The 27,512-nt window shown below is 37.2% G+C and overlaps 1 protein-coding gene across 2 annotated transcripts; it reads right to left on the bottom strand.

The window, feature by feature from the left end:
* Window positions 1-418: 418 nt before the first annotated feature.
* LOC107091560 (transcription factor MafB-like) lies at window positions 419-9,072 on the bottom strand. Of its 2 annotated transcripts, none has more exons than XM_015385550.1 (5): window positions 8,936-9,072; window positions 6,610-7,417; window positions 6,247-6,519; window positions 3,952-4,170; window positions 419-2,245 (listed from the first exon to the last, which is right to left on the bottom strand). In XM_015385550.1, the coding sequence occupies exons 2-5, from the start codon at window positions 7,225-7,227 to the stop codon at window positions 2,084-2,086; spliced, it is 1,272 nt and encodes a 423-aa protein (XP_015241036.1). In that variant the 5' UTR covers window positions 7,228-7,417; window positions 8,936-9,072; the 3' UTR covers window positions 419-2,083. The 2 variants fall into 2 exon arrangements, with proteins under 2 accessions (XP_015241036.1, XP_015241037.1); XM_015385551.1 differs by having other exon boundaries at window positions 6,256-6,519.
* Between the last annotated feature and the right edge of the window lie 18,440 nt (window positions 9,073-27,512).

The following is a 27,512-nucleotide window of genomic DNA, read 5'->3' as shown; positions in this document are numbered from 1 at the left end:
CACCCACACCCCTTTCCAACCCCCCTCCCTCACAAAGCAACAATGGACTCCGGCAGTGAACAGCTACAGCGCTATTATAGCCCTAATCCTGCCCCTATTATACAGGCCAGAGAGAGAACGAGAGACACACACAGAGGGGGAGGCATAGTCCAAGATGAGGTCATCCCAAACAGCACACACCCAGGGTCAACGATTCACTATAGAAGCACAAAGATAAAGAGAGGGATGGATGGAGCATGCGGCTGCCCCCAACACTCAATGTCTAAAGGAGAACGTGGGAGATGGAAAGATATGGAAACAGAGAGGAGAGGTAAAAACCTCTGTGCAAGGTGTGGAATAATACATGGACACTATGCTATTTTTTAACAACTTTTTTTTATTTCATAAACATATGAAACCACACTACAATGGGAGCAGGAGAAACCATTTGGTTGGCCATTGCTTTTGTAATAATGTTAATCCTAATCACAACAGAATAAAATAATGAACTGTAAGAAAGTAAAAATACACACTAATGGAAAGAAACCAGTGAAATAATTAGAAGTACATAAATAAACATTAAATACTGAATAAATAAGTGAATAAATAAGAGAACAATTGATTTGTTTTTAACCTACACCCACACAAAATAAATAGCGCCTAAAGTATGAAACCTTTCAGTATAAATCCACAAGACAGCTCAGAGAAGGTCTCAAAGAAAGTCCACAGTGACCAGCTCTGTGGTGTCATGGTTTGCTTTGTGTCAGCTGATCTTTGCCCCCCACCCCCCCAGCACACCAAAAAAAACAAACAAACAAAAAAAAATTATTCTCTTTGGAGAGATGGAAGCAAGCACACAAATTTCCTTACCAAACCTATTGGTTTCCTTTGTGATCAATTGATTCTATGTTTTCCCCCACTTAGAAATATTTACAAAACCCTAAATCTCTGCATTTGCAGGTAAAAGAGATTGTTCGAAGCAAACAACAAGTCTACACTGTCCCCGTCCTTGGCTGAAAACTACTAAGTTAACCTAGCAAGAAAAGTAGATTCCTCAAATTGCTCACAAGAGCCATGTCACAATCACTGATGGATATAAGGTATCCTTGTACATTCTTTCATCTATTATTATAATCTTTACAAAGAATAAAAAGTCATTTTGAGCTTAAAAACTTTGGTAGGCAACTGTGAAATATTAGCTGGCAAATCTTCAACTGCATGCCATGGAGACTTAATCCAATCCCATACCACTCCGCATATCATCACTGCACTACTCAGACCTCTGCAGCTTTAGCAGCTTATTGTACAAATGAAAAAAGGAAGGAAAAAAGCTACAGTGAGCATTCATTTGGACATATGAAAATTATACATAGCAAATATGTTATATAATTGGCTAGATAAAAAAACAGCTGTGTGAGGGACTATATAATTGTTCTAAAATAATTTTCACAGTCTTGTTTGTATGTTGTTCACAAGCAGGAGAGCTCTCAGGTGTTTTTGTTCATTCAGGAAATTTGTATGATTAGTGCCCTGCCTTTTTTATGTCTTGTAACTTAACATCTGCACAATGAGATGAATTTTAAAGATTGTTATGTGATGGACCATCACAATTTAACCAATTAAACTGATGTAAACTGTGAAATGGAAGTTAGAGTGGGATCCCTGCTACAAATCATAGTCATAACACAATTATTCATTATCTTCTAGTGTTTGCTTTGATGAAAAAAACAAAACATCCTAGTTTGCATCACAGCATGCGGTGAAATGGCCCAGAAATAAATTTATTTGAAAATACAGCGATATATATGAAAATAAAATACATGGACAGTTTAATCACATTTTCAAATGTGATCAAATGTAAAAAGGTTAGGGGGATATGAAAACAACGCTTTTTACGTGTAAAGTCAAAAAATATAAATTATTTTCTTTTGATCACGTAAAGAGAGTTTCATATCATTTTAAAGCCCAGAAACTACTTAAAAAAAGAATTTCTTTAAAATTCCTCTCACACATAAACACAACCATGCACACACCCCGAACTTATCACTTATTGCTTCAGGTTTGTAAAGCTCTTCGTTATTGTTCATCTGTTGATCACCTAAACTCAGAGGAAGTAGTCCGGGGGTGGAGACGGTGGGTTACTGGTTCGTGTCTGAGGGGCCTCGCTGCCAGCACCTTGGTTTGTGCTGAGGAGTTTCTCGTAGCGAGCCTTGTAGGCGTCTCTTTCCCTCAGCACCCGAGTCAGCTCACACTGTAGCTGTTCTAGCTGCAGAGTTAGGCAAACAAATCACATAATTATTGTTTCTTAGAGTTTTGCTGCAGGGTGCTGCTTTTACAAAAACCTCATATCAAATATTCAGTAAAGTGTCCTAGCTGTCAGTTTCTGCCTTGTTTCTTGTCACCATACCTTTTAGAATTAGAATTTGATTCATTTGCTACTCAACTTTTGTACGATACACTCATCTTGATGCAGAATCAGATCCCTTGCAAATGTATTCACTTATTGAACTTTCTCATCTTTCCCCACAATTTTCTGGGATTTTTTGTGATAGACACATAAAAGTAGTTAGATATTGTTCGCTACAATGAAAATTACACATTGTTTACTGTTATTTACTAACAGATCAAAACTACGAGGGACAACATATTTATCTTAAGTTAAAGCTTAAGGTCTTTTTCGATATGTTTTAACCACCATTGCAAAATATCTAAAATATGTCTTGCCGGCATTCTTATTTAGAGTTGGCTGTCACCTTTTACTCACTTGATGGTTAAAATTTTGCGCTCTAACTCCATTATCAACTCTTTTAAATGTACGTTTTTTTACATATAAGCAGAAAAGGGCAGTTTAGGTCTCCCGTAGTAAAGCAGGGGTCTCAAACTCATCCTGCAACTTTTACATGTGTACCTTGCCTTGCATGCTTGAACAGAATGGTTGAACTACTTTTCCAACTCAATTTGTTTCCCCCCAACAGACTGATCCACCAGACATGTGGATCACAAGTTACAACCAGGGCTGTAACTACCATTGAGGACACTGAGGTCATGTCCTCTGTATTTTTTTATTTGATTTATATTTCATGATATAAAAAAAATCAGACAGAAAGGGGTTTTTATGTTATATGAAAGTCTATTTTAAATACAGTAGTAACTATGAAGCAGCTTATTTCAGTTATACTGGAAATTCTTTTGTGACACATTTCTAACAGCTACATAGCATTTTCAAAAGACTGATGACATAGAAATCAAGTTTACACATTTATTTTGCCTGAAATCTCTGGCAGGGAAAGAGGACCAAAGAAATGCACCGAATGGCCTATTCAAAAGTCATAAAGATATTGCTTTTGCTCCTTAAGCATCAAAAAAGGGCCAGATTTAATTAATGGAATTAAGAACACTTTCTGGATTGACGCCACTGAACTCACCTAGGAGTGACAACCTCTTGACCTATTTTTTGATCCTTGCGTAAGGACCTAGCTTCCCCCTGACCTCTCAGCTGATCACTAATAAACACTCCTTTTTGGGTGATGAAGTAATCAGTTCTCCATGGAATGCTCAAAGCTTGGGTATTTTCTTATAACTTACTTTCTATCTGACCATTCTGTGGTGTTCTTTAATCTCTCTGATGCTTATTGTTCACAAATGTTCTCAAACAAACCTGGCGTTCTTCCCAGAACCACTGTAGTCACACTGACACTGAAATAAACACAGGTGGACTGGACTCAAAATGGGGTGACTACTGAAGGAAAATAGTTTCACTGAATTTTAATCTGAATTTTTCTAGTAGCATCAGAGTACAGGAGGCTAAATACAACAAAACTTTTCAGACTGTTCTTTTTTTCACCTCATAGTTATCCTCAACATTTTTAGTTTATCACATAAAATCCAATTTTTTTAATGTGAACATGTGGAAAATTTCAGCAGGTGCAGATACTGCTACAAAGTGAGTGAACCTTGAGAGAGTGAGTTCACCTGTTGTGTGAGTAAATGTTTTTCTGACTCCAGGGCATGACGGTGCTGCAGGCGCTTGTAGCGGCAGGACTGGGCATAGCCGCGGTTCTTGAGCGTCCGGCGTTTCTGCTTCAGGCGCACCACCTCGTCCTTGCTCACTCCACGCAGGTGCCGGTTGAGCTCACGCACCGAAAGGCTGACCAACTGCTCATCTGAGAAGCGCTCGTTCACCCCACATGGCTGAGCAGATGGACAAAACGCAGAGGAAATATGTTGGTCCTCCTTTCCTTAATGGCAACGAGATCAATTCTGAGGGGAGTATCGATGCATGTAGGGGAGGTTTGTCCAACATTTAGACTTTTATGTTAATGTTTAATAGGATGTTTGGGCGACATATGATATGCCAAAGTGGGTGTGCGTTTATGTGCATGGGGGGAGCACGTCTGTCTGTCAAGATGCACATTTCGGCACCACATGTCCATAATCTGTCATGTAATCTGACTAAGTGTGGGTGACAGTTATAAGGATTAGCTACAGCAATAATAGCAGATATTAACGTAAGCTCACACTGTACTCTATATAAAGATCCATCCAGACATCTTGATCAACCAGAACACTGATTATAACATTTATATATTTGTGAAACTATGTTCAGTTAGGATTATTTCAGAATAACTTAACACCACCATGCTTAAATGTTGTACCAGACATAGATTATAGCATTTAACTTGGATGGTCTGCTCTGTAACTGTGTGCTATAAGAGATAAAAAAAATACTTGATAGAAAAATGCTGCTAAAATGGTGTAAATGTAATATAATCTTTACAATGCAATGTTTTAATCAGGTTCTTTTTTAAAGGTATACCCATTGTCCTTAGAAATACTACTCAAAAGATTTAGCTGTATATAACCATACATTTTGAAGGTCCGCTGCTATAAACCTTTAACTAGCGGAGCAATGGGTGTTGTTGGCCTCACAAGTGACACTTCCCATCATCTAACAGTTATTTAAATGATGGAGAGTTTTTATACTTGTTTGCATTGCTAATTGCAATTAGCTCTACAATTGAGAACAATTAGCAAATCATTGATTTCTGATCCTCAAGTAAAACTCTCATTTTCTATGCTGTGAAATCAGTCATAACATAGTTTATGAACATGTTACTGTGTTTGATTGAACTAAAACAGCTTAACTTCAATTAGCTCTGCTTGCTTATTAGCTATTGCACCTTAATACAAAAGAAAAAAATCAGTTGAAATGCATATACTTTTTATTAATTTGCAGCTAAAGTTAGGTTTGTGATATCATTTCCAGGTCCGAGGTCCAAATCTTATTTGTAGCCAAGGGTCTTTTTGGTCCCTCTATAGGTTTGTGACTGTGCTGTTAATACTGTAAATGTAAAAAATGTAGGTGTGATATGAAAGTTTGCCACCCATTTTAAAAAGGTGGCTCCTTTTTAAAGAGGACCTCAAATACCAAGAAAGAAACCAACACAATCTTCTTTCATGGCCTGAAAAGAGATTTTACATTTTCACCATGTGGTTGATCACTGTCATTTAGTGGATAAAAATAATTCATATGACTTTTACTGTCTGGAGATAAAGTCTTCTTTATCTAGACATGAAAAACATGATAAAAACTTGAACAATTTAGACCAAGCCTCCTTTCCAAACACAGCCAGTTCACTAGGTTAATTTATGTTGCATCTTTTTCTTGTTTAGTTTTATATATTATGGATTATATTATGGATTACTGCATGTGAACACAGAGGGTAATCCAACTTTTTTCTGTGTTTTAAACAAATATTCTGCTGTTGGGGTCTCCTTGAACCTGAGTCGGCCTTGGCAGAAGGAGGCTTACACTGACCCTGGTTCTGCTGGAGGTTTCCTCCTGTTAAAAGGGAATTTTTCCTCTCCACTGTCGCTACATGCATGCTTGGTATGAGGAATTGCCTAGTCGATGCAATCAACTGGCTTTCCCTGGATAGAAAACTTTAAATCAATTTCAATACTCCAATCAATCGGGTTTAATTGTCTCTATAAAGTGCTTTGATATACATGTGTTGGGAATTGGCATTATATAAATAAACTGCATTGAATCAAATTGAATTAATCTCGGAAGGACAGTATCGTCATATGTCAGAGTCCAGGTCTTAAAAGTCTTGTCCAACAAAATGAACTTTTGGACTGGATGTAGCTGATTGGAAAAAAGTTTCCATGCAAGTTTATTGACCCAATCTTTCATCTTCTGTTATCACTTTTACCCTTTCTGATAACTGTTTCCATGAATATTAGTTGGAGCAATGTGATGCATACCTGGTTTACCTGTGAGTGGTGATGGTTGGCATGCATAGGATGGTGTGGATGATGATGGTGATGTTGGTGGTGATGAAGGCGAGCCTGGGGGCTGAGTGGCTGTGGATAAGGAACTGAACCAGGGGCACCATTAGGGACCGTTTGAGTGGCTGACGACAGGAAGACAAGCGGACGAGGACATATGTCTGGCGCCTTGTTGCAGGAGATGTCTCTGCCACTGTCACTGCTGGAGTCCCCCAGATTGCTGCCTGAGCTTTGAGAAAGACCTGGAAACTAAATGATTGAATAGGAAAAATTAAATTTTCCCCTTTAAGGCTACATTTGGAATAAAAGAAAAAAAGGCTGTGGGATTTTTGCTGTTACCTGTGAGCTGACTGCTGCTGCAGCTGAGTTCAGCAAAGCTTCAACTGCATCCTCGCAGCCCAAAAAACCATTAACTGGTCCCCTCTCTCTGTCCCCTCTGTCTGGCACTCCTCCCAAAGCTCCTAATAGGGTGGCTGGTCCTGTTACCTCACCTCCAAACTGTTGCTGCAGAGCTGCCAACCAGATCAGGTCCTCAAGAGAAGTGGGAGTGGGGCCTTGAGGGCCACCATGTACTGGGCTGCACTCCACGTTTCCCTGGGACCCAGAACTGATCCCAGAGGTGAAACTGTTGGATAGGGACAGGGGGAAGGAAATGGAGGATGATGATGAAGACATGGAGGAAGAGCCCGAGGGTGGCGGATGTACATCGCTTAGCGTCGGCGAAGGCGGCAGCGAGTTGTAAGGACTGGAGCTCAGACTGGAGTCATGTGGAGGGTTGTTGGTGTACGGGGAGCTGGAGGAATCATGGGGTAGGCCTGATTTGGGATATGTGGATGGTGGTGGAAGAGGAGGAGTGTCCGATTTCACCTCAAACTTGAGAAGATCAAAGTCGTTCAGGTACTCCATAGCCAGGGGACTTGGGGGGAGAGAAGGCATGGGGAGGGAAGGAGAAGACATGGTGTCTGCTGCTGCTACTTGGAGCTCTTACTGAGTTTCTCTGTGGGTCAGGATTGCAGAACAGCCCACTGTGCTGCCACGGCACAGCTCATAGACGGCAACAGGAGTGATACGAGGAAGTTAAGTGACAGAGGAGATTTTGCTGCGAAAAAGTGTTTGTCCTTTTGATCTAGTCTGGGATTATTGTGTCCTGAAGAAACAAGAAAATAATAAAAACAGTTTGGATTGTAGGGTCACAAAAAAAAAAATGATTCTTCACTTAGCAACTTAGCACTGAGAAGTTTTAGGAACAAACACTATATATATATCTATATATATCTATATATATAGATATATATATAAAAAAAAAAAAAAAGCCTGCTTCTGTCTGAAGCCCAGTCGACCTCGGCAGATGGCCGCTCACACTGAGTCTTGTCCTACTGGAGGTTTCTTGCTGTTAAAAGGGAGTTTTTCCTCTCCACTTTCACTACAAGCATTCTCGGTGTGAGGGATTGCCTTTGAGTCAATGAATTGATGCAATCAACTGGTTTTCCTTAGATATATATATATATATATATACATACATATATATTTATAAAGATATAAGTTGAACTGCAGAATTTGTTTTGTAATTTTTTTTAAAATCCATCATTCCATTCTCATTTAGAAAACACTTTTTGTTAAACATTTAGAAAATTACTGTTCAAAGACAATTTACATTTTTCAAGTTAGAAAGTTTAAAAATATATTTTTTTATTATGTTTTTCCAGCCCTTACCATTGTGGTATTACAGATAATAACTAGACAATATCGGCAGTCGCTGTACAAACATCCACATATACACACCTTAAGAGACTGGATATCTATCTTAAAAAACTATTTTATTCATATTCAGGAGTTCTTTTTTCAATTGATCTAATCAAGTAATTCCTTCATTTTCCAATATAGTAAAAACAGTAAACGACTTTAGGTGGGTGGTGTCATCCTGTGATCAGGTGTTATGTTAATATTGGTGTAGTTACACATCTACTCTACAGGATCGCTCACATTTAGTTGTTTTAATTAAAAGATCCCACTGAACTTAGTACTATGTAGAGCACAAAAATTAAATAGGCCTAATCATTTTTGACAGAAAGATACAAGACTAAATCCAATTACTAAGAGGTTCAGACTTTAATCCAGAGGCAGAGTCTTTCTATAAACAAACTAAAAACCTTTTAAACTGACTCATACACCTAAAGATTTTTATATAGCCCATAAATCAGAATTCTGAGTTTTGATGGTCATTGAAAGGTTTCATATTAGAATTTTAAAACTTTGAAGCAAATAATCTGACATTAATCCAGCAAGGTGAACCATCCAAAGAAATCTACACACAGTGGATAAGCTAATTGTCTCCCCATATCACTGAAAAGTTGAAACTAATCTAATCTGCGCTGCTGAAGATATCAAAGAAAGCTTCAGAAGAGCTAAGCTGTTTTCCACCTATACTAATTACAGACCTTTAGTTTTAATTATTGTAATTATCCAAATGACCCCCCCCATGGCTTAAAATGGATTGTAAAAGAAAGGAAATTGTGTTAGGGCTCCATGGAGGCCTCCGTCTGGCTCAGGACCAGAGTCATGGCAAAAACACACTTACGAAAACCCAAAAGCAGAAGGAAAACAGAATCAGCAGATAACCTAAAATCTCAGAGAGGGTTGGTCAAGGTGAAGGAAAACATCTTACCGTGGCTCATAGATATGAAAGATGGTTACCAGCTTCTTTCAGGCATCTCCACCACACACACGTACAAAAATAATTGACTGACTGGTTGACTGACACGTTCGAAAAGAGACAGAGGAAACAGAATGTGTGTATTTGGGTGTGTATCTATGTGTGTGGGTATAGCTCTCTGTCACTGACTGCCCCCCCCGCAAATCCCTGTTTGCAACAATTCCCTCCTCTCTCTGCCTGCCCCCCTTATCCCTCTCTTGCGGTTCACATGTTCAACACTCTGGCAATGTCTCGCTGCCTCGCTACCTTTTTATGTTTTTATTTTTTTTCTCAAATCTGGTTTTATTTGTGTCCTATTTTGCTGTAACTCTCAGTCCTTCACAGGGGGACTCATCAGATTACCTCCTTTGGTTGCTGCCCATCATTCGATAAAGTTTCACTCAGAGAGACTGTAAAACTATTTGCTATATGTAACAAATGATTTCTATTCTACCACCTTTTTATATTGTCAGATCAGACTCTGGCTGTCCTAGAACTGAGATAATAACTCGACTATTGAAACAAACACATCTGCTGTGGGCCTGTAGATGAACTATAGATTCTATGCTGCCCCACTGTGGACAATCCCTCGGAGTGAAAATTACAGTGCACATGAACAGTGTTGTCAAAAGTACACATTTGTTACTTAAGTAGAAGTATAGATACTGCAGTTTAAACACACTCTGGTAAAAGCTGAAGTATCAACTTGACCTCTTTACTCAAGTAAAAAAGAAAAGTATGTGTTTCAAAAAATACTTAAAGTATAAAAGTATAAAGTAACCTTTAAAAAAATAACAGCCAGATGCCACTATATGAATTGAAAGCTCAATTATTCGACTATTTTGAAAAATTCTTTGAGATATGGCAAAGGATGAGGGAGGTCTTGTTGGTCTCCGTCTTCATCTCCCGATACGCTCTCGCCTGTGTACGACCTTTCAGACATTTCAACATCTTTTTCTGAATCCTATATTGTAGCATGGCATAGATAATTCACATTTGCAGTTTGAAGAACACCTGCTTGCTTCTGATTATTTCCTTTAGCTAACCAATGGGAGTTTGTGTTATATGACTTATCCAATTACACTAGGCCAATGATCTGCATTGGATGGCGCACATGATGTTAAATAAATATTTATAAACATTAAACCAGGGGTAACCAATTAAAAATCAGTGGGGTACGAATAAAGAAAATCATCAACCAATAAAGGTCTGGAGACATTTTTAATGATCTGTACTTTAAACAGAATTTAACACTGAAAAAAATGAGGTATTTATGCATTCATGTTATACATTGAATTTTTAAATAAAAAATAAATAGAAATTGCCAAAAATGGCATCCCGTGCTCTCAGATGAGTTGACATTTGAATGACTGTATTCCTGTATATCAGTGGTACTCAAGTCCAGTCCTCAAGAGCTACTATCCTGCAACTTTTTGATGCAACCATTTTTAACACACCTGAATCAGATGAGTGGCTGGTTAACATGCCTCTGCTGGGCTTAATGAGGGGATTGAGCCTCTTGATTCAGGTGTGTTAGAGAAGAGATGCATCTAAAAGTGACAGGATGGTAACTGTTGAGGACTAGACTTGAGCACCTCTGCTGTATATCCATGAGTAGTTTAAGGACAAGGGTCATCAAATGTAAATTCTGCCCTGTAAAACAATGACAGTGCAATTGTCGCTGTATGATCTGAAGATTAATTTGGACCTTTTAAACAGGCTTTAGCAGATGTGCTCGGAAAGCTAGCAGATGTGCTTAATCAAAAAAATAACAGAAATACAATTATAGAGCATTCAGTATTGTAAGAAAGCCTACACTGTTTCTCAATAAATACATTTTTGTATGAGTTACGTTCTGTTCCCATTATGTCTCTTTCCTTGTAAGTGGGTAATGTCCCATGCTCCTGAATGCACCATAGCTATCTGACGCTTGTGAATGCGTCACACTGGTCTGTGAACGCTGTGCTGGGTAGATGCACGTTTGATTTTCCGCTTCAGACAAAGCTTTGCACTTTCCAAACTCCCGTCGGCCATCACTGTTTATTGTTGTGTGTGAATAACAAGAGACTACAACAAATAAATCAGCCGTACCTCGGTCATAATCTTTGGATTTAATATTTTTCATAAAACCCGCCCTGGGGATGCATATCTCGGCAGGCACACACTTTTTGGCATTACACCGGACCTTGGTCTGCTAATCCATGATCCCTGCATTAAACCGAAGCCAAGAGTAACGAGTAACAGTTGTTTTAAAAATGTAAGGAATAGAAAGTACAGATACTTGTGTGAAAATGTAATGAGTAGGAGTCAGGAGTAGCAATAAAAATAAGTAATGGTATAGATACTTAAAAAGTGTACTTGACACCTCTGCACATGATTATGTAAAAAAAATCATCACACCTTACCATATTTTATCCTGGTTTGACATCACAATATAAATTCCTGAAGGTTACTTAATGGAACATCTTTCCCACCTCTTATTCAGTATTTCTGTTTGATCAAATCTCTTATTTCATGTGGCTGTCCTCTGAATACCAAGCATTTCTCAGGTGTTCTTTAAAGCTACCCCCACCCCCCCTTTTTTTTTTCTTTTTTTAGAAATAAAATTTGAGTGAAAAAACCATAATGGAGATCAAGGAAACAGCATACAGATCAGGGATAAATCTGTGGGTAAGTTTTGGGCAGGGTTATATTATAATGCAAAATCAGAAGCATTTGCCATGTTACAAAATACTTATCTGAGAAAAAACATCTGAGAAAAACAAACCAACTACCAAACAACCTAAAAACTTACAATTAGGGAAAATGTTATCCAGACAAGAAGCGCATATGTCCTTATGAGAGCTCGCACCTGAATGTCACCCTGGTCAAGCCTCTTCTTCTACAAAGTACCTTTTTCGAAAATTTGACAAATAATATAAAGCATTTCATCTAGCATTAGCCATTTGAAAATATCTGTACAGAAAAGAACAGTCCAAATAAGTTATTTGGATTTATGACCAGACAGTTTTAAACAGCTCATAATGAGCTAGCCCTTTAATTTAGTGTGCACATCAAATTTAACGGGGTATCATAAAAGAAAACATTAAATTAATCTATCATTTACCTTCACATCCGTGTACCAGTCTGTATTGGTTTAATGCTTAAAAATTATAAAAAAAAATATTGAGGTTAATTGCTGCAGTGCCAACAAAAGGGACATAATTTAAGTATTTTAAATCACTCTACATTGAAAGATTAAAACATAAAGGGATCTCATGTTTTTTCTGTCAGCAGGTTTAAATGAGAAATATTGTTTCTTCTAATGTTTGTACTTATTTATAGCATGTGATATTACTTATTTGTTAATATAAAATATACAGGCAGCCAACCTCCCTTTTAATACAATGCTTATCTTATTTTAAAACAAATATCAGTCTTTCATTTTAGAATGAGCTAAATGATTAACCTTGTATCTAAAATAATTGTTATTAACTGTAAAATATATATATTTTTTTAACGGTTATCATTACACAAAGACAGAATATGACTCTGTCATATTCTGTGTCTCCACTCCTCTATTATCTCTCTTGAATTTAACTTAAAAGGCTTAAAACTATATATTTTAATACAAAGATGTCAATCTAAGACTGGTGAGCAGGGAAATGCAAAACAAGCATTTCTCAATGCTCCTTAAAAGCTAAACTTGTTAATCCTGAGTCTCTGTGTGTCTTAATAGTGTCTCGTTGAGGAATCAGTGAGTTAATAGTGTCTTTGCAAATCTGACTTAGGCAGTAAACAAAACCTTAATGCAAGCAGACATGCTGAGTCATGAAAAAAACAACAACACAAGGACAGCAGTTTGATGCAGACTTTTTAGTGACTTTACAAATAAAGATAAATCTTAGATCAGATGGCATAAATAATAATGAAAAGCAACAGAATAAGTACCTTATTGAAAATGCAATCTCAGCTAATTTAAATGAAGACTAGTAAAATGACATTTGTTCTCTTTCTCCGAGTTCCTGTTTCCTCTACTCCCTGTTTCAACATCTCTATCTGTCCATCATGTGTTTCCAGGGAAAGCTTAGCAGCTAAACTAACAGGGCCTCTCATGAGGGTGAGAGACAAAGACAGGGAGAGACACAGAGGAACTTACCTCATACTTTGTTGCTAATACTACCTCCTTTGCATCTGCAGCAGAGCCTGCATGCATCCAATATGTAATGCTCTTCACATTCACGTCCGACCTTTGAACCCATTGATCACTGCTTGGCCTACTGTTGCAAAGTATGCTGTACTCATGAGTCGTTTTTTAAGGAGTCACTGATATTACTGTAATGATTGTAGGATTGCAACTAACAATTTTTTTGCAAATCGATTAATCTGTCCTTTTTTTTAATTATTCGATTGATAAACAGTTCCTTTGAGGAGATTTTTCTTACAAAATTAAACCAGGTGAAACTAAAACTTTTCCACATGTGGAGTTCTCAATAGAACATATTGACAGATGAAAACATTTTTTTTAATCTTAAATGCAAAATATTTATATACTTTTTACAATTTCGATATAATTACTGCTCTAAGTAGGTTGCTCTGTCAGCTAAAGGCACATTTTAGTCTCTGCATCCCAGTTAACGATTAATCAATTACTAAATTAGTTGAAGATTATTTCAATTATCGATTTATCACGTTTAATCCAATTAATTGTTTCAGCCCTAAATGATTGTAATACAAGCAGTAGCATTGGGTGTAATCATTCATTTACTGAGTTAACAGTCAGCATTAAAGCACCCTGACATGAGATTGAATCTATCACTCCTGCTGGAGAAACCAAAACCTTAACAACAGATAAAACACACTCCTAAATGTGTCCTGTATGGATTTGTATTTGAACTGTAAATAGTAAACATCCTGTACTTATATAGTACTTTTTTAAGTCAAGAGACTTGACCAAAACACTTTACTCTACATTCAGATATTCACCATCAGTGGAGGGTGGTAATCTACATTGTAGCCATAGCTGCCCTGGGGCTCACTGACAGAAGTGAGGCTGCCGTACTCTCTCTCCGACCACCATTAGTTGGTAATGAGGGTGAAGGGACATGCTCAAGGACACAACGGCTCTGAAAGCCGCAGCCAGGGCTTGAACCAACAACCCTACGGTTGCAGGGCAAACTCCTTCATCCAACGCTACCGTCACCCCTCTGGGTGTAGCTTTGGGTGTACCTCATCTTGATGAAGAACTTTGATATAGAAAAATGAATAATATTTATGTTCATTTGTTTGGAAAAAAAAATGTAATACTTTTTGAGCAGCATTATGAGATTTTGGATCCATCTGTCTGTCTGTATATTACATATATTAAACATTTTTCTATACTGCTTGTCTGATTTTGATTTTATGATGTTAGTTGCTACATTTTTTTCTTTGTTTCCTTGGTACATTTATCAAATCATCCTCAACACTTGTGAAACAGTAGGCTTATTTCTCAAAGCCAAATGTAAAAATAACAAAACAGCATCTCTTTTTCTTAATCATTATTTCATCTCTCAAGAGTAAAATGGTAAATGGTAAATGGCATGTACTTATATAGCGCCTTTATTCAAGTTAGGAGACTTGACCAAAGCGCTTTACACTACATTCATTCACCCATTCACACACACACTCACACACTGAGTAAACAGCCATGAACATGTCAGTAACATCATAATAACAAGTTCCTGTTTCATTGTGTTTGATAAGGCAGGCAAATGACTTGGGCAGTTGCAGATGTAACAATGTTATAGGTTTCTATGTAAACTATGGCTAAGGTTTTGATGACGTGTATTGTGAATTGTACTTCAGGTACAATTCAAAATACCTTGGTGGATGTGAAAGAGTTACTGGTTGACAATTTATATTATTACTGTTTGTGCAGATATTTGTAGATAGATGATATTATTGCCATACAGAAGAGAAATGTTTTACTGTATACCACAAAGAACAAAAATTAAATAAAAATGTGAATAAAGAACAATTTCTTTAGGGAACTCTGTCCATGCTGTGCTGTTGGAATGACAGTGCAGTCCTCTTATACCTCTTATGTCCGCTGAGCCAAATATTGTCATCCAAATCATGGTGAATATCTATAAAATCTTTTAGACCGTCTTACCCTCTTACCCTCTGCAGGCCTCTGCTGTGATGTGATGCATGCACAGCAGTCTGGAGGGTCATCAGTGTGTTTCTGGTGACATATACTGTCCATTTCCAAGCTGAGAAGAATTCATTGATGGGGTTTCTCAGAGAAAAGGCAAGTAGGGTGGAAGGAATTAAATCAGAATCCTGTTGTAGGTCACAAACCAGTGGCTGTAAAATGAGTCTTATCGGGCTACCTTCAGCTTCACAGTACCCTCCTCACTCAAGCTCTCTCCATTCATCTCCTGGTCGCAATCTTTACTCACTGTAGAAGCAACGTCCACCACCCCCTCTTCGGTTTTTTGAAGGAATGTGCTTATTTTGGGAAGTTTTTTTCCGTTCTTCCAGCAGCTCTTCTTTGCTTTTTCTTTTCTGGAATCCGCTTAAGTACCTCTTTTGGGTATCTATCGTTGCTAACACATTGTAAATAATGGTTATGGTTTTAATCTATGCTCATACCCATAGTGTATGGGTATGAACATAGATTCGTAGTGTAAAAAAAACCGTCAAATACATAATTATTTTAAGATCTTTATTGCGGTTTGAAACATATTATATGAGTGTATTTTTTACCAACTGTCTAATGAACTATACACAGTTAATAACATAGTAATTAAAAGTACCACTGTCTGCTTTGCTATTGGTGTCGTGTTTAAACAGCTCACCATCATGGTGAAATCTGGCATGTGTTGGGGTATAAATAAGGTCTCGTCAATCACTCCAGTATCAGGTTGGATTAAGAGGAATTTTTTGCACCAGCACATCTGCAAAGAGACGTCCTAGTCCACAAAAGGTGTCAGTGACGGGGCCCCTAAGCACCTGCAGTCTCTTACCAATATTTAGCCCATGGCTCTAGATGCTTCCCTGCCAAATGCTGAAACATCCCCAGATGGCTCCTCCCGGCCCCCTCTGGCTTCCACACCTTCTCCAGCATCGTCTTTCGCTGCTAAACCTGCTGATGGCCCCACTGCTGCTTCAACCACGTCAGTGTCTTCAACCCATGGGGCTACCACCCTCACAGCATCGTCATCATCATCCTCTTCCTCTCCTGAGCCAGGAGAAGCGAGGGATTCAGGAGCTGGAGGCATTAGAAGCAGTTCAACATCAGCTGCTGCTTAATTTATCAAGACTGCACTTTAAAAAATAAAATTGTCTAGAGAGATTTTCTAAATTTCTTTTTGTTTACACTTGTGTATACAAAATGACAAAATAAATCTGTCAAAGTTTAAATACTTGCTTGGATACAGAATCAAGTATTTTTCTTGATACAGTGACAAACTGCAGAAAAATAAAGAAAAAGATTTACATTTTATTTCAAGAATCATGTGGAATTTGTGCAACCCATCTTTCTAGGGACCTGAATCTAACCAATCAAGTGATGTGGTTATAATATGATGACTCTGATTGTTAGAAGCAGCCGCAGCTGCATCTTAAACTGGCTTTAAAGCACAAAACCCACATCAGTTACTGAAGTTAGTTAGCTAACCGAACTGAAATGACCCTTTAATCCGGTGGATCACGCATTGGGCTCAAAAACCCATGAATTGGACGCTGACCCTCCATTAACCCCAGATCTCATATCCTTCAGCATTTATCCTTTGATAGGTTCTTAAGGCTGTATGAGGTCGTGTGGCATGAGCTGTCAAAGTGAGAAAAAACTCAGGAAATGCCTTGCTGCAAGTAATGGTTGAGTTTTTTTAATGAGTTGACCTCAGGTTATTTGATATTGTAACTCAATATAAGGTGAGGTCCATGCAGGCAGTACAGTGTGAATGAGAGAGTGACAGAGCTGATGGTAGGCCTGCTCTGTTCAGACAGATGGTGTGATCTGGAGGTCTGCAGGGTCCCAATAATTTGGCTTTATCCCACATATACATGTCCTAATCCCCACTAACTCTGCTACAAGCAGCAGGCTTACATGTCTCACCTTACATGTCTTACTGGCACCAGTAGACAGGCTTAATATTTCCCCGCTTTAGAGATCAACAAAGTTTTATGTGTTTATGAATTACTGGACTGTTTCCTGTGGTGATTTAATGAAACTTCTTAGAGTATTAAGCTACTTTAAGATAAAGCATTTTCAAGTTTTGGCATATTTGTGTCACCACTGTGCAAACCTAGAAGCTCCTACAGAAAGGAACAACTTGTTCTTGAAATTCTCCCTGATTTTGTCCCTATGCTCTCAGCCTTTCATCATAATTATAAACATAGAGCAGAGGTCTACTGTAATGATCGTGCTTTATTTAAGTTTTCAACTCATTAACTCAGTGTAAGTTGAAACAGTTTGATTCAATCACTTGTTACCAGTTGAAGCAATTTATTAAGGTTAGAGCAGCATTTTATTTTTGAAGTGCATTACACAAATTTAAACCTATTCACCTCCAAGGTTGTTTGAAAGCAGCTCATTCATTGACCTCGAACTCACTTAGAAACACTTTATTGACTTTTTTAACTTAAGAAAGTTTTTCATAGATTTTCCTTGTATGTTGTTTTACTAATTACTTCGTATTGTATACTGAATAGTTAATATGTCGGTTCAAGCCACGGCTCCAACTTTCAGTGTTATGGCAAGACACTCCACCTGTATTGCTTAGTGACAGTCAGAGGGTTCTGTGTGCCTGTGTACAGCAGCCTTGTATCTTTCAGTGAGCCCAAGGGAAGCTGTGGATACAATGTAGCTTCCCACTATCAGTGTGTTAGTGAAAGTGTGGGGAACCTTTGACCCAAAGTATATTCATGAAAATAGTATACAAGTGTATAGATGCATCGATGCTGAACTACTGTCAGCCTGCTCATCAAAGGATATTTTAATTTCAATTCATTTCATTTATATACACTGGAAAAAAATCGAAATCTAGATAAGTTGTTTTTTTCTTAAAATAAGTGCATTTGTTCTTGAATTAAGGAAGTAAAGGTGACATCTTGCCAATGGAATAAGACAATTTACACTTAAAATAAGAAAACACAATTGCATTGTCTTATTTCAAGTCCATATTATCTAATTATCTTATTTTAAGAGTAGAAATTTCCATTCCATTGGCAAACTATCTCATATACCTACTCAAATTAAGGGTAAATACACTTAATTTAAGAAACTTTTACTTATTTCTAGATTGTTTTTCCAGTGTAGCGCCAATTCACAACACATGTCATCTCGAGGCACTTTAGAATTCACCAGATCATACAGTCAAATTGATTCAAAGTTTTCTATCTAAGGAAAACCAGTTGATTGCATCAACTCATTGACTCGTATGCAATCCCTCACACTAAGCATGCTTGTAGTGGAGAGGAAAAAACTCCCTTTTAGCAGGAAGATACCTCCAGCAGAACCAGGCTCAGTGTGAGCGGCCATCTGCTGGGGTTCAAGGAGACAGAAGCAGAGATACAAAAAGCAACTGTAAAAAGCAGCCCCAGGAAACACGCAGTCAGGTAGATGAGCTCCGAGCCAGCTCCCATGTCAGAGGATGAAGAGAGCACATCCAACCAGTCACAGTCAGAGAAACAAGACTACACTGAAAAACATGCCAATCTTCAACATCTATAAACAAAGGTGTTGATGGCAGCTGCACAGTAGATACTCCTCTCCAGGATGGTGTCACACCCAAACAGGAACAGACGAGGCAAACCACTAGTAAACCTGCAGATTGAGAGCGAAGTGCTCTGTTAGGGACATAAGGAACAATCACATCTCTGATATAAGATGGAGCTTGGCCATTTAAGGCTCTATATGTGAGAAGAAGGATTTAAAATTCTATTCTGAATTTAACAGGAAGCCAATGAGGAGAGGCCAGAATAGGAGAGATGTGATCTCTCTTTTTCATCAGAATTCTAGCTGCAGCATTTCAGATCAGCTGAAGGCTTTTAACTACAGTTTGTGGACTTCCTGATAGTAAAGAATTACAATAGTCCAACCTTGAAGTAACAAATGCATGGACTAGTTTCTCAGCATCACCCAATGACAGGATATTTCTAATTTCTGCGATATTCCTCAGATGAAAGAAGGAAATTCTAGAAACCTCTTTGATATGGGATTTAAATGACAGGTCCTGATCAAAAATTATTATCTGAAATCAGTTTAATCCCATCCAAATGAAGTGACTGACTAATCAGCTTATTTTTCAGAGACTCTGGTTCAAATAATATAAATTCTTTTTTGTCTGCATTCAGAAGCTGAAAGTTAAGAGTCATCCAGGTTTTTATGTCTTCAAGACATGCATGTAATCTATCTGGATTTATAGACAGATATAGCTGAGTATCATTAGCATAACAGTGGAAATTAATCCCATGCAGTCTAATAATTCTACCGATTGGGAGCCTATATTTGTCATCAACGTGAACAAACTGAAATCGATCTAATAGATAAGATTTAAACCAGTCTAGTGCTGTTTCTTTAATTCCAACTATATGATCATGTCTTTCTAAAAGAATATTATGATCAACTGTATCAAACGCAGCACTTAGATCTAACAGGAAAAGTACAGATACAAGTCCATTATCTGAGAATATCATTAGTAACTTTCAACAGAGCTGTTTCAGTGCTATGATGAGCTCTAAAGCCAGACTGAAACTCTTCAAAAAGTTCATTATGGTGTAAGTGGTCGCAGACTTGTTTGGCAACTACTTTCTCAAGAATTTTAGATAAGAAAGGAAAATTGGATATAGGTCCATAGCCCTGCAATGGACTGGCGACCTGTCAAGGGTGTACCACGCCACTTGCCCATAAAGCGTGTCAGAAAATGAGTCTATAAAATAGGTCTATAATTGACCAAGTTATCTGGGTCTAGAGACAGTTTCTTCAGTAAAGGCTTCATTACAGCATCCTTAAAAGCATTTGCCACATATCTCTGTAACAGAGATAGATTAATCACATCTAAAATGGAGGACAAGATCAAAGTGAATACTTCCTTAAATAACCTTGTTGGAACTGGTTCTAACATACAAGTTGAAAATTAGATGAAGACAATAGTTTTGCTAACTCTGAAAGTTCAACTGGCTCAAAGCAGTTTAGACCTGGTTCAGATTCTATGTCTACGTCAGATGCTGCCTCACCTTCCAGAGATAAAGCAATTGTAGTTAGAGGAGGTATTTTAGTCATAAAGGGTCAAATAAAAATTATATTTTAGAGATTTTCTTCCGTAAAATCTTACATAATGTCTCTCTAATTTTAGCAACTGAGGTATTTCTAATTCATGACCGAACAAATTTTGAACTTAAAACAAATAATCATACCAGTGTAGTAAATTAAGTGAGAAAAAACACATAAACCAAATAGGTTAGCAGCTTTACTGAAAGTTGAAATAGCATAACCTAGCAAAAGTAGAGTGGATGTGTTATTTCTTGGAATTTAACAGTCTAATAAATTTCTTGTCTGATGAGAAACATCAGTTTGATTAAGTTTGTTTGCCATTGCACACCAAAAGCTGTCTGTACACTGAAAAAAACAGCTCATAAGATTTACTTAAAAAATATATTGTAAGTATTTGCACTCAAATGATTTAAGTAAAATTTAATGCTGCAATATCAAGTAACACTCACTTGCCAGTATCAAGTGAATTTTACTTTCCATTAAACATAACAGTTGTGAAGATATTAAGTAACATTTACTTAATTACATCCAAGTTGTAAGTTAGATTTATTTAAAAAAAGCAAGTAAAGTGAACTTGCATTTTACTCAAAATTTGAAGTAAATGTTATATCCCTGTAGAATTTGCTGTTATGAAGTAATTTAAGTAGATATTAATTATTTTCTCTGATTGACATTTACTTTGCTTCATTATGTTACATTACTCACTAATATTAGGTAACCATTGCCATTTTTCTTTAGATAAATGTTACCAAATAAATTGAAATAAAAGTCTATATATTTTATATACCATCCACCCATTTTCTTACACGCTTGTCCCGAGTGGGGTCGCGAGGGGTGCTGGTGCCAATCTCCAGCAGTCAATGGGCGAGAGGCGGGCTACACCCTGGACAGGTCGCCAGTCCATCGCAGGGCAACACAGAGACACACAGGACAAACAGCCATTCATGCACACACTCACGCCTACTCAAGGAGAACATGCAAACTCCATCCAGAAAGACCCCAGGCCGGGAATCGAACCCACAACCTTCTTGCTGCAAGGCAGCAGTGCTACCCACTTTAGTGTTTTATATACATTAAACTATATTTCATTTTAAACAGTTTAACAAAGTAAATACACTATTGTTTTAAATTGTCCAATCTTTCATGGGCGAGCCAGAAATTTGACAGTCTAACTGGAATTGTACTATTCAAATAGGCAATAAAAAAAGTAAAACCCTCTAAAACTCAGTTTCAAGATTCATTACAGAAATTTACTCATGTAAGATCAAGAATATTTAACCTACACAAACATGCTCAAAATAGCCTCTGGGCGAGGATAAGAACTGAAACAGCCATTTAAACTTTGAGCAGTGGAGTATAGATTATGTATGCCTCTATTAAAATGAAAAAAGCATGTACAAATATTGCATTATTATTAAGTGCATTTTGTTGTACTGCATTAGAATTTGTACAGAAAAAAGAGAAGTTTTGTATGACTTGTAAACAACAAATACACAGTATTAAATATACACCAACACAGGTCTGGTAATTAAAACATTTTTATTAATAAAAGAACACCTTGTTTTCCCTTCACTTTTTTTTGGCTTATCGCATAAAATCCCTGTGAAACACACTGAGGTTTGTCGTTCTATTATGACAAAATGTGTACTAATGTGACTCTTCATCTTGCAATAAACATCCCATCATAAACCTTGGGCAAAGTTCTCCACAGACTGGGATGCATTTTAATTTAACTGCAAATCTGCAGTTAAATCTGTGGACAGTTTACGTAACTCGCTCTTAATTTAGGAAAAAACAGTTTGTACGACATCCCTCAGGATGCTGTTCTAAGGTTCAGGGTTTTTTTGTCTCAAACACATTTCGATTCATTACACAGTTAAGACAAATACTTTGAGATTATAAATATATGTCTTTAGTTACCCCCCCATGAGCTATTTCTCATCTGAACTCAATTACTTTTTATAGTTACTGAAAACTGTTGTGAAAGCAACAGTTAATATAATCACCACTCAAATCAGCAAAAGAAATCTTACAAACCTACACACAAAAAGTGCAATTTCAACATTTGAACCAGTCGTCCAGACAAGTGGATTTGGAACAATGCAATTTCGACAATGAACCAAATTCCTTCTAACCATTCTTAATGAACATAAAAATCTCAACTAAATATTTCAACATATTACTTTTTGCCAAATAACATACCTTGTTTGGAAAAAAAATAAAACATTAATGACAATGCAACCTTGCACTAACATTAACTGGAACCCACTTCTAATTCTTGGCTTTTGATGCCACATTTGCCTGCTCTAAGATGAAAGCAACTTTGACTTCAATTTGTTTACTTTTGCTGATAGTTTGAATTCATCCAACTCCAGGAAAAGTTTTTGGAACACCTCAAAAGTGTAGTGCAAAGGGAGAGGGTATGCCAAGTTCAGTGCATATATCAGTCCCATGAGCAGCGAGCAGGCTTTTGCAGTACTGTGGCATGGTGGTAAAATCTCCTGGCCTTCAACAAGGACAGAGACATTAATGTGATCCTCCTCAGCACCATGGAGAACAACAATCTTGAGGATATGTTTGTTGAATTCACACTGGTTGTCCTCCTGCATGTAATGCACAACAGAAAATAATGTTTATTCTTTTTTTGAGAAACAAATAAAAGAGCTGCATGAATCAAAGTGACTTATTTATCATGGAAGAATGAACACAAGAATACCTCTGTTTGTTTGACTACTTTCTTCTTAACTTGAACATTTAAAGGGACATTGTGTAACATCTACTGTTAAAACTTAAAAAAGAAAATTAGTGTTTGTGCTGTTTTGGTTTCTGAGATATTATCAATTTTAATTTCGGCCGGTGACGTCATCACAGCCCGCCGCTTCAAAATAAAGCGCTATCTGGAGTTCAACCCCCCCTTGCCGAAATTAAATGTTATAATATCTGCAAAACTAAAGCAGCACAAACGCTTATTATTTTTTTTTTTTCTTAATCATATTTTTATTGTTGTTAAAACAGATGCACAATGCCATTCAAATTGTAGTGTTTTGCAGTTGTTACAATAGTTTTGACCATGTACAGTATAACAAGAATCAAACAGCATTTTAACATTTTTATATTTTTCTAAACCCCATTCAACCCCAGAAACCCCTGTGCCAGCAGGAAAATAAAAATAACTAAATATGAAAAAAAAGAAAAAAAAAGGAGATTGTTATCCCAAAATGAAAACACTTTACATTGAGATTTGTTTACTAGCGAGAAGGGAGATTTGTAAGTTTATCAAAATAACCCAATAGAGGGTCCCATACTTTGTTAAATTTTTTGGTTGATCCTTTCAAAAAATATTTCACTTTTTCGATTTTTAGGAACATCATCATATCTGAGAGCCACATTGCTGACTTAGGTGGAAATTGGGATTTCCAATTCCATAAGTATTCTCCTTCGAGTAATCATTAAAGGACCAGGTTTTAGATGTAGTTAAAACGCATCGTTTAAAATCCCAAATACTGAATTGCAATACTCTTTCAGCTTAGACCACGACCAAAACATATGAGCTAAGTCTGCGTTGGTGGCTCTACAGCGATCACACGCTCCATCTATTTCAGGGTATATTTTGGCAAGCCTGACTTTGCTATAGTGAGTATGTGGAGAATTTTAAACTGAATCAGATTGAGACGCACACAAGAAGTAGTATCATTCGAAAGATTAAGAGCTCTAGCCCAGGTCTCTTCTGAAACAACTATCCCTAACTCTTCTTCCCATTTTGTCTTGATGTTGGCTGTGGATACGTTACTAAATGACATAATTAAGTTATATATATTAGAGATTTGGACCTCTAAATGTACAGTATGGGGGTCTTTAATATAACATCCAATTTTGACTCCTCAGGTAATTGAGGAAATGATGGGTTTTGCATTTGAATAAAGTGGCGATCTGAAGATATCGGAAAAAATGGATTTAGGAATAGAGTGTTTATTGGCCAAAGCTGTGAAAGTAGGAAAAGTTTTATCTATAAAAAAATCCCTGCATGTGTTAAGACCCCTGGTGTCCCATTGTGTAAATGTAACATCAAGATTGGCAGCTGGAAAAAGGTGGTTATTACATATAGGACTTAACATGGAAAGGTCAGACAATTTAAATGCCTGCCTAAACTGTTTCCAAATTCTTAATGTTGAATGCACTACCGGACTTGAGGAAAACGTGATGGGGAGAAAGGGAGTTTTGTTGTTAAAAGTGCGGGAAGCGGTGACTGACTGCAGAGTTTTGCCTCCTCACTGCACCAATCCGTGTCTGGGGCCTGAAACCAGTAAGTTATTTTTTGCAGATTCGCTGCCCTAAAATTTGAGAGAGCAAGCCCACCCCCTTTTCTTGGCATTTCAAGCAATGTTCTACGAAGTCTTGAAGATTTGCCTCCCCATATAAAACTTGAGAGTAGGGTCCAGCTAGAGAAAGATAAATAGCACTCCATCTCTGGAGATCAGATTTTAGTTTTTCCATAATGGGAATGTAGAAAATGAAGCAGATTCTTTAAAATTTATAACTGCACTATCTGATAAAGATCTACTAAAATTGAACCTTCTTTTGGGGGAGGAGAACTCTGTTAAATTAATTTTGAAGGTTATTAGAAAGTGGTCAGAGAGGACAGGGTTGTGAGGAAATACTGTTATTTCTTCACATTCTATGCTGTATGTCATCACAAGATCCAAAGTATGAAGATGAGAATGTGTGGGACTGTTCACATTTTGAACAAAGCCAATAGTGTCTAAGATAGCATTAAATATATCCTCCCTTAGCGAAGACCGCTGTTTTGACAGTTCTGCTACCAGTTGTCGCTCCATCACTGTGTGGGCTAGCGCTAGCCAAGGCAGCTACCTTGCTAGCTATGCTAGTTCGGGTTGTTGGCGGCGCGCTTGTCGGCTTATTTTTGCTCATATCGTCAAAGTTGTTGGCCTCTTATCCTCTTTTATCTTTTTTCTGATAAAAATAAAGTGAAGTGCTCTGGGTGGCACTTTTAAAATCTAGTTTTGAAAAGTTGAGTGGGGAGCTCTGTCTTCTCCCGTCCTACCCTTGCATGGCCAAACCGGAAGCCCACTAACGCTTATTTTAAGCAAGCACAACACAGCTATCCCCCCCAATGCTAAGCGTTGTTTGTTTATCTTAAATAACTCATGCTCCTGGTCAGTTAAGCTAACGCTTGCTACATCCATGTTGCGACTAAAAGTTTTACAAGGAACAGAAACACGTTCTATGTCAGTTAATAAACTTATGAACAGTGACATTTCTTGCGTCAATGTACACGCAGACTTAGTTATTATCACAAATGTAAAGTAGAGCAATAATAACTTACCTCAAACTGTTGTCGGGACTACCTCTTGCTCCGTCTCTGACATCTGGACTCGGAGCAAAATCAGTCCTGCTGTGACACTACAGTGCGCATGCGCCGTGCTACCGCTTCAAAATGCTAAATTTTTTGAGTAACGTTTATCCAGTATTTGTAGGTTTATCTTCATACAACTGGTAAATATTTAAATAGTTTAAGAAAATCTAAAGTAAAGTTTACTCTTCTTCCAAAATTCATGTATTACATTAAAAAAAGGTTTAATTTTACTTCAGAAAGTCTAGTTCTTACAGAAGCTTAAAAATTCTAATTAGAAATTAGAAAAATAAGAACAATGCTTTAAAATACAGAAAATCTCTAAAATTATAATTACTGCCATGAAAAATTAAGGCAAATCCCCAATTTTTCCCTATATCACCCAAATTATCCAAAAGACCTTTGGGAAAATCGTCTTTGGACTGAAAAGACATAGGTAAATTATTTTAAGCTGTGCTTTAGTTCAGCTAAATTGATTACTAACAAAAAAATCTAAACAAATCCAAATCATTGCAAACCTTTATTGTTTGATTTACAACAAATTACATTCAAACAAAACCCAACCAAGGCAAAGAACTAGTACAACATGTGCAATAGTATTTAAATTTTAGATTACTTATAAACTGTTTTATTGAATGAAGCTGTTTTGGACTGGGGGTTAAAACCTTCAATGCTTGAAGATCCTCAAAACATAAATTTTTATTTTTTCAACTTTTTATGTATTTAAAAATTCAGCCTGTAAGCAAAGGAGCTTACAGGCTATTTTATACAGGCTATAAAAGGAAATTACTCTTAATTGTTTTCTCTATCAATCTGCCACCTTTCAACTGGGCTAACCTCCCAGTATATTAAAATCTTAGCAAAGTCTCTACTTTCCACTATTTTTCTAAGGCCTATTAATCTTTTTTTTTTTTGTAGAATGGTAAAAATATTTCTCTACTCTATTCTGTGACTTGAAATATTGTTGCAATATAAGCAGGATGCCTCTTGGCCATGTAAATCCAGCCGTAAATGCACGGTAATTAGAAGAAAATGTAAGGAAATTCATGTTTTATTGGAGCTTAAAGAAATATTCTGTAACTATACTCCTGGATGATCTATGTTTATCATTAAGCTCCCAACTTCTGAGCTTTTCCAATCTCAGTGTTTTTGTAGCAGCCATGTAATCCATCACATCGAATCCTAAGCTTTAAATTGCCCATTTTAAATCTGACTTTGAGCTTGTGTAGCTTTGCGATTAAACATTTCATACTCTTAAGCTATTTACTAGCCTTTATTGATTTTCATGCCAGACTATGTTACTCCTGATGGTGTTTTTTTGTGCATCTGTGTGTGCATGCATGCACTTCTGCCGTCCACACGTCGGGTCTCATTGTAAGTGGACTTATCAGGCTAGTCTCGAGATTAGAGCTGATTCTCCCTCAGAAACCAGTGTCAGATTAACAGATACCCATGCTTGGGTAAACCGTCTGTAATATACACATAAGCTGTCAGTGCTCCTGTTATTACCTCACCCACCATATCCTCCACCGTCTACCCCCTTCTCAGATCAATGGACTGTTTTATTGTGATTAATTATTTAATTTCCCTTTATGCACTGCTGACACTGCTGCAGGGAAACTTTGATATTTTAGTCTTTAATCATGAGTCCTCTGAAGACATTTTGCCTAATATTTGTTGGAAATGCTGCTGTTTCTTTAAGAAATTAATGATGCTTGAAACTTACAGCTGGGGTGTATTATAATTAGCATAGCTTTTAATTTGAGATAATACTTTTCTCTCTAAACAGCAATGGTTAAGGCAGATGTGCTGCTGATGTTTGAGGCTTTAGATCTAAGCAGACAGCCTAAAGTTTCCAAGAATTTAACCCCATGTGATTGCCGGCCATTTGAACAAACAAGAAGCATTAGACAACCTTAATCTTAAAGTACAAAACA

The sequence above is a fragment of the Cyprinodon variegatus genome, unplaced genomic scaffold (genome assembly GCF_000732505.1).
Source record: "Cyprinodon variegatus isolate N-32 unplaced genomic scaffold, C_variegatus-1.0 Scaffold343, whole genome shotgun sequence".
NCBI lineage: Eukaryota > Metazoa > Chordata > Actinopteri > Cyprinodontiformes > Cyprinodontidae > Cyprinodon > Cyprinodon variegatus.
This window is presented reverse-complemented; position numbering and strand designations above follow the sequence as displayed.

Coding starts and splice junctions, on each gene's coding strand:
- LOC107091560 (XM_015385550.1), bottom strand. CDS start 7,227: ATGTCTTCTCCTTCCCTCCCCATGCCTTCTCTCCCCCCAAGTCCCCTG. Junction 6,520..6,609: donor CAGCAGCAGTCAGCTCACAG/GTAACAGCAAAA, acceptor TCAATCATTTAG/TTTCCAGGTCTTTCTCAAAG. Junction 4,171..6,246: donor ACCACTCACAGGTAAACCAG/GTATGCATCACA, acceptor CCATCTGCTCAG/CCATGTGGGGTGAACGAGCG.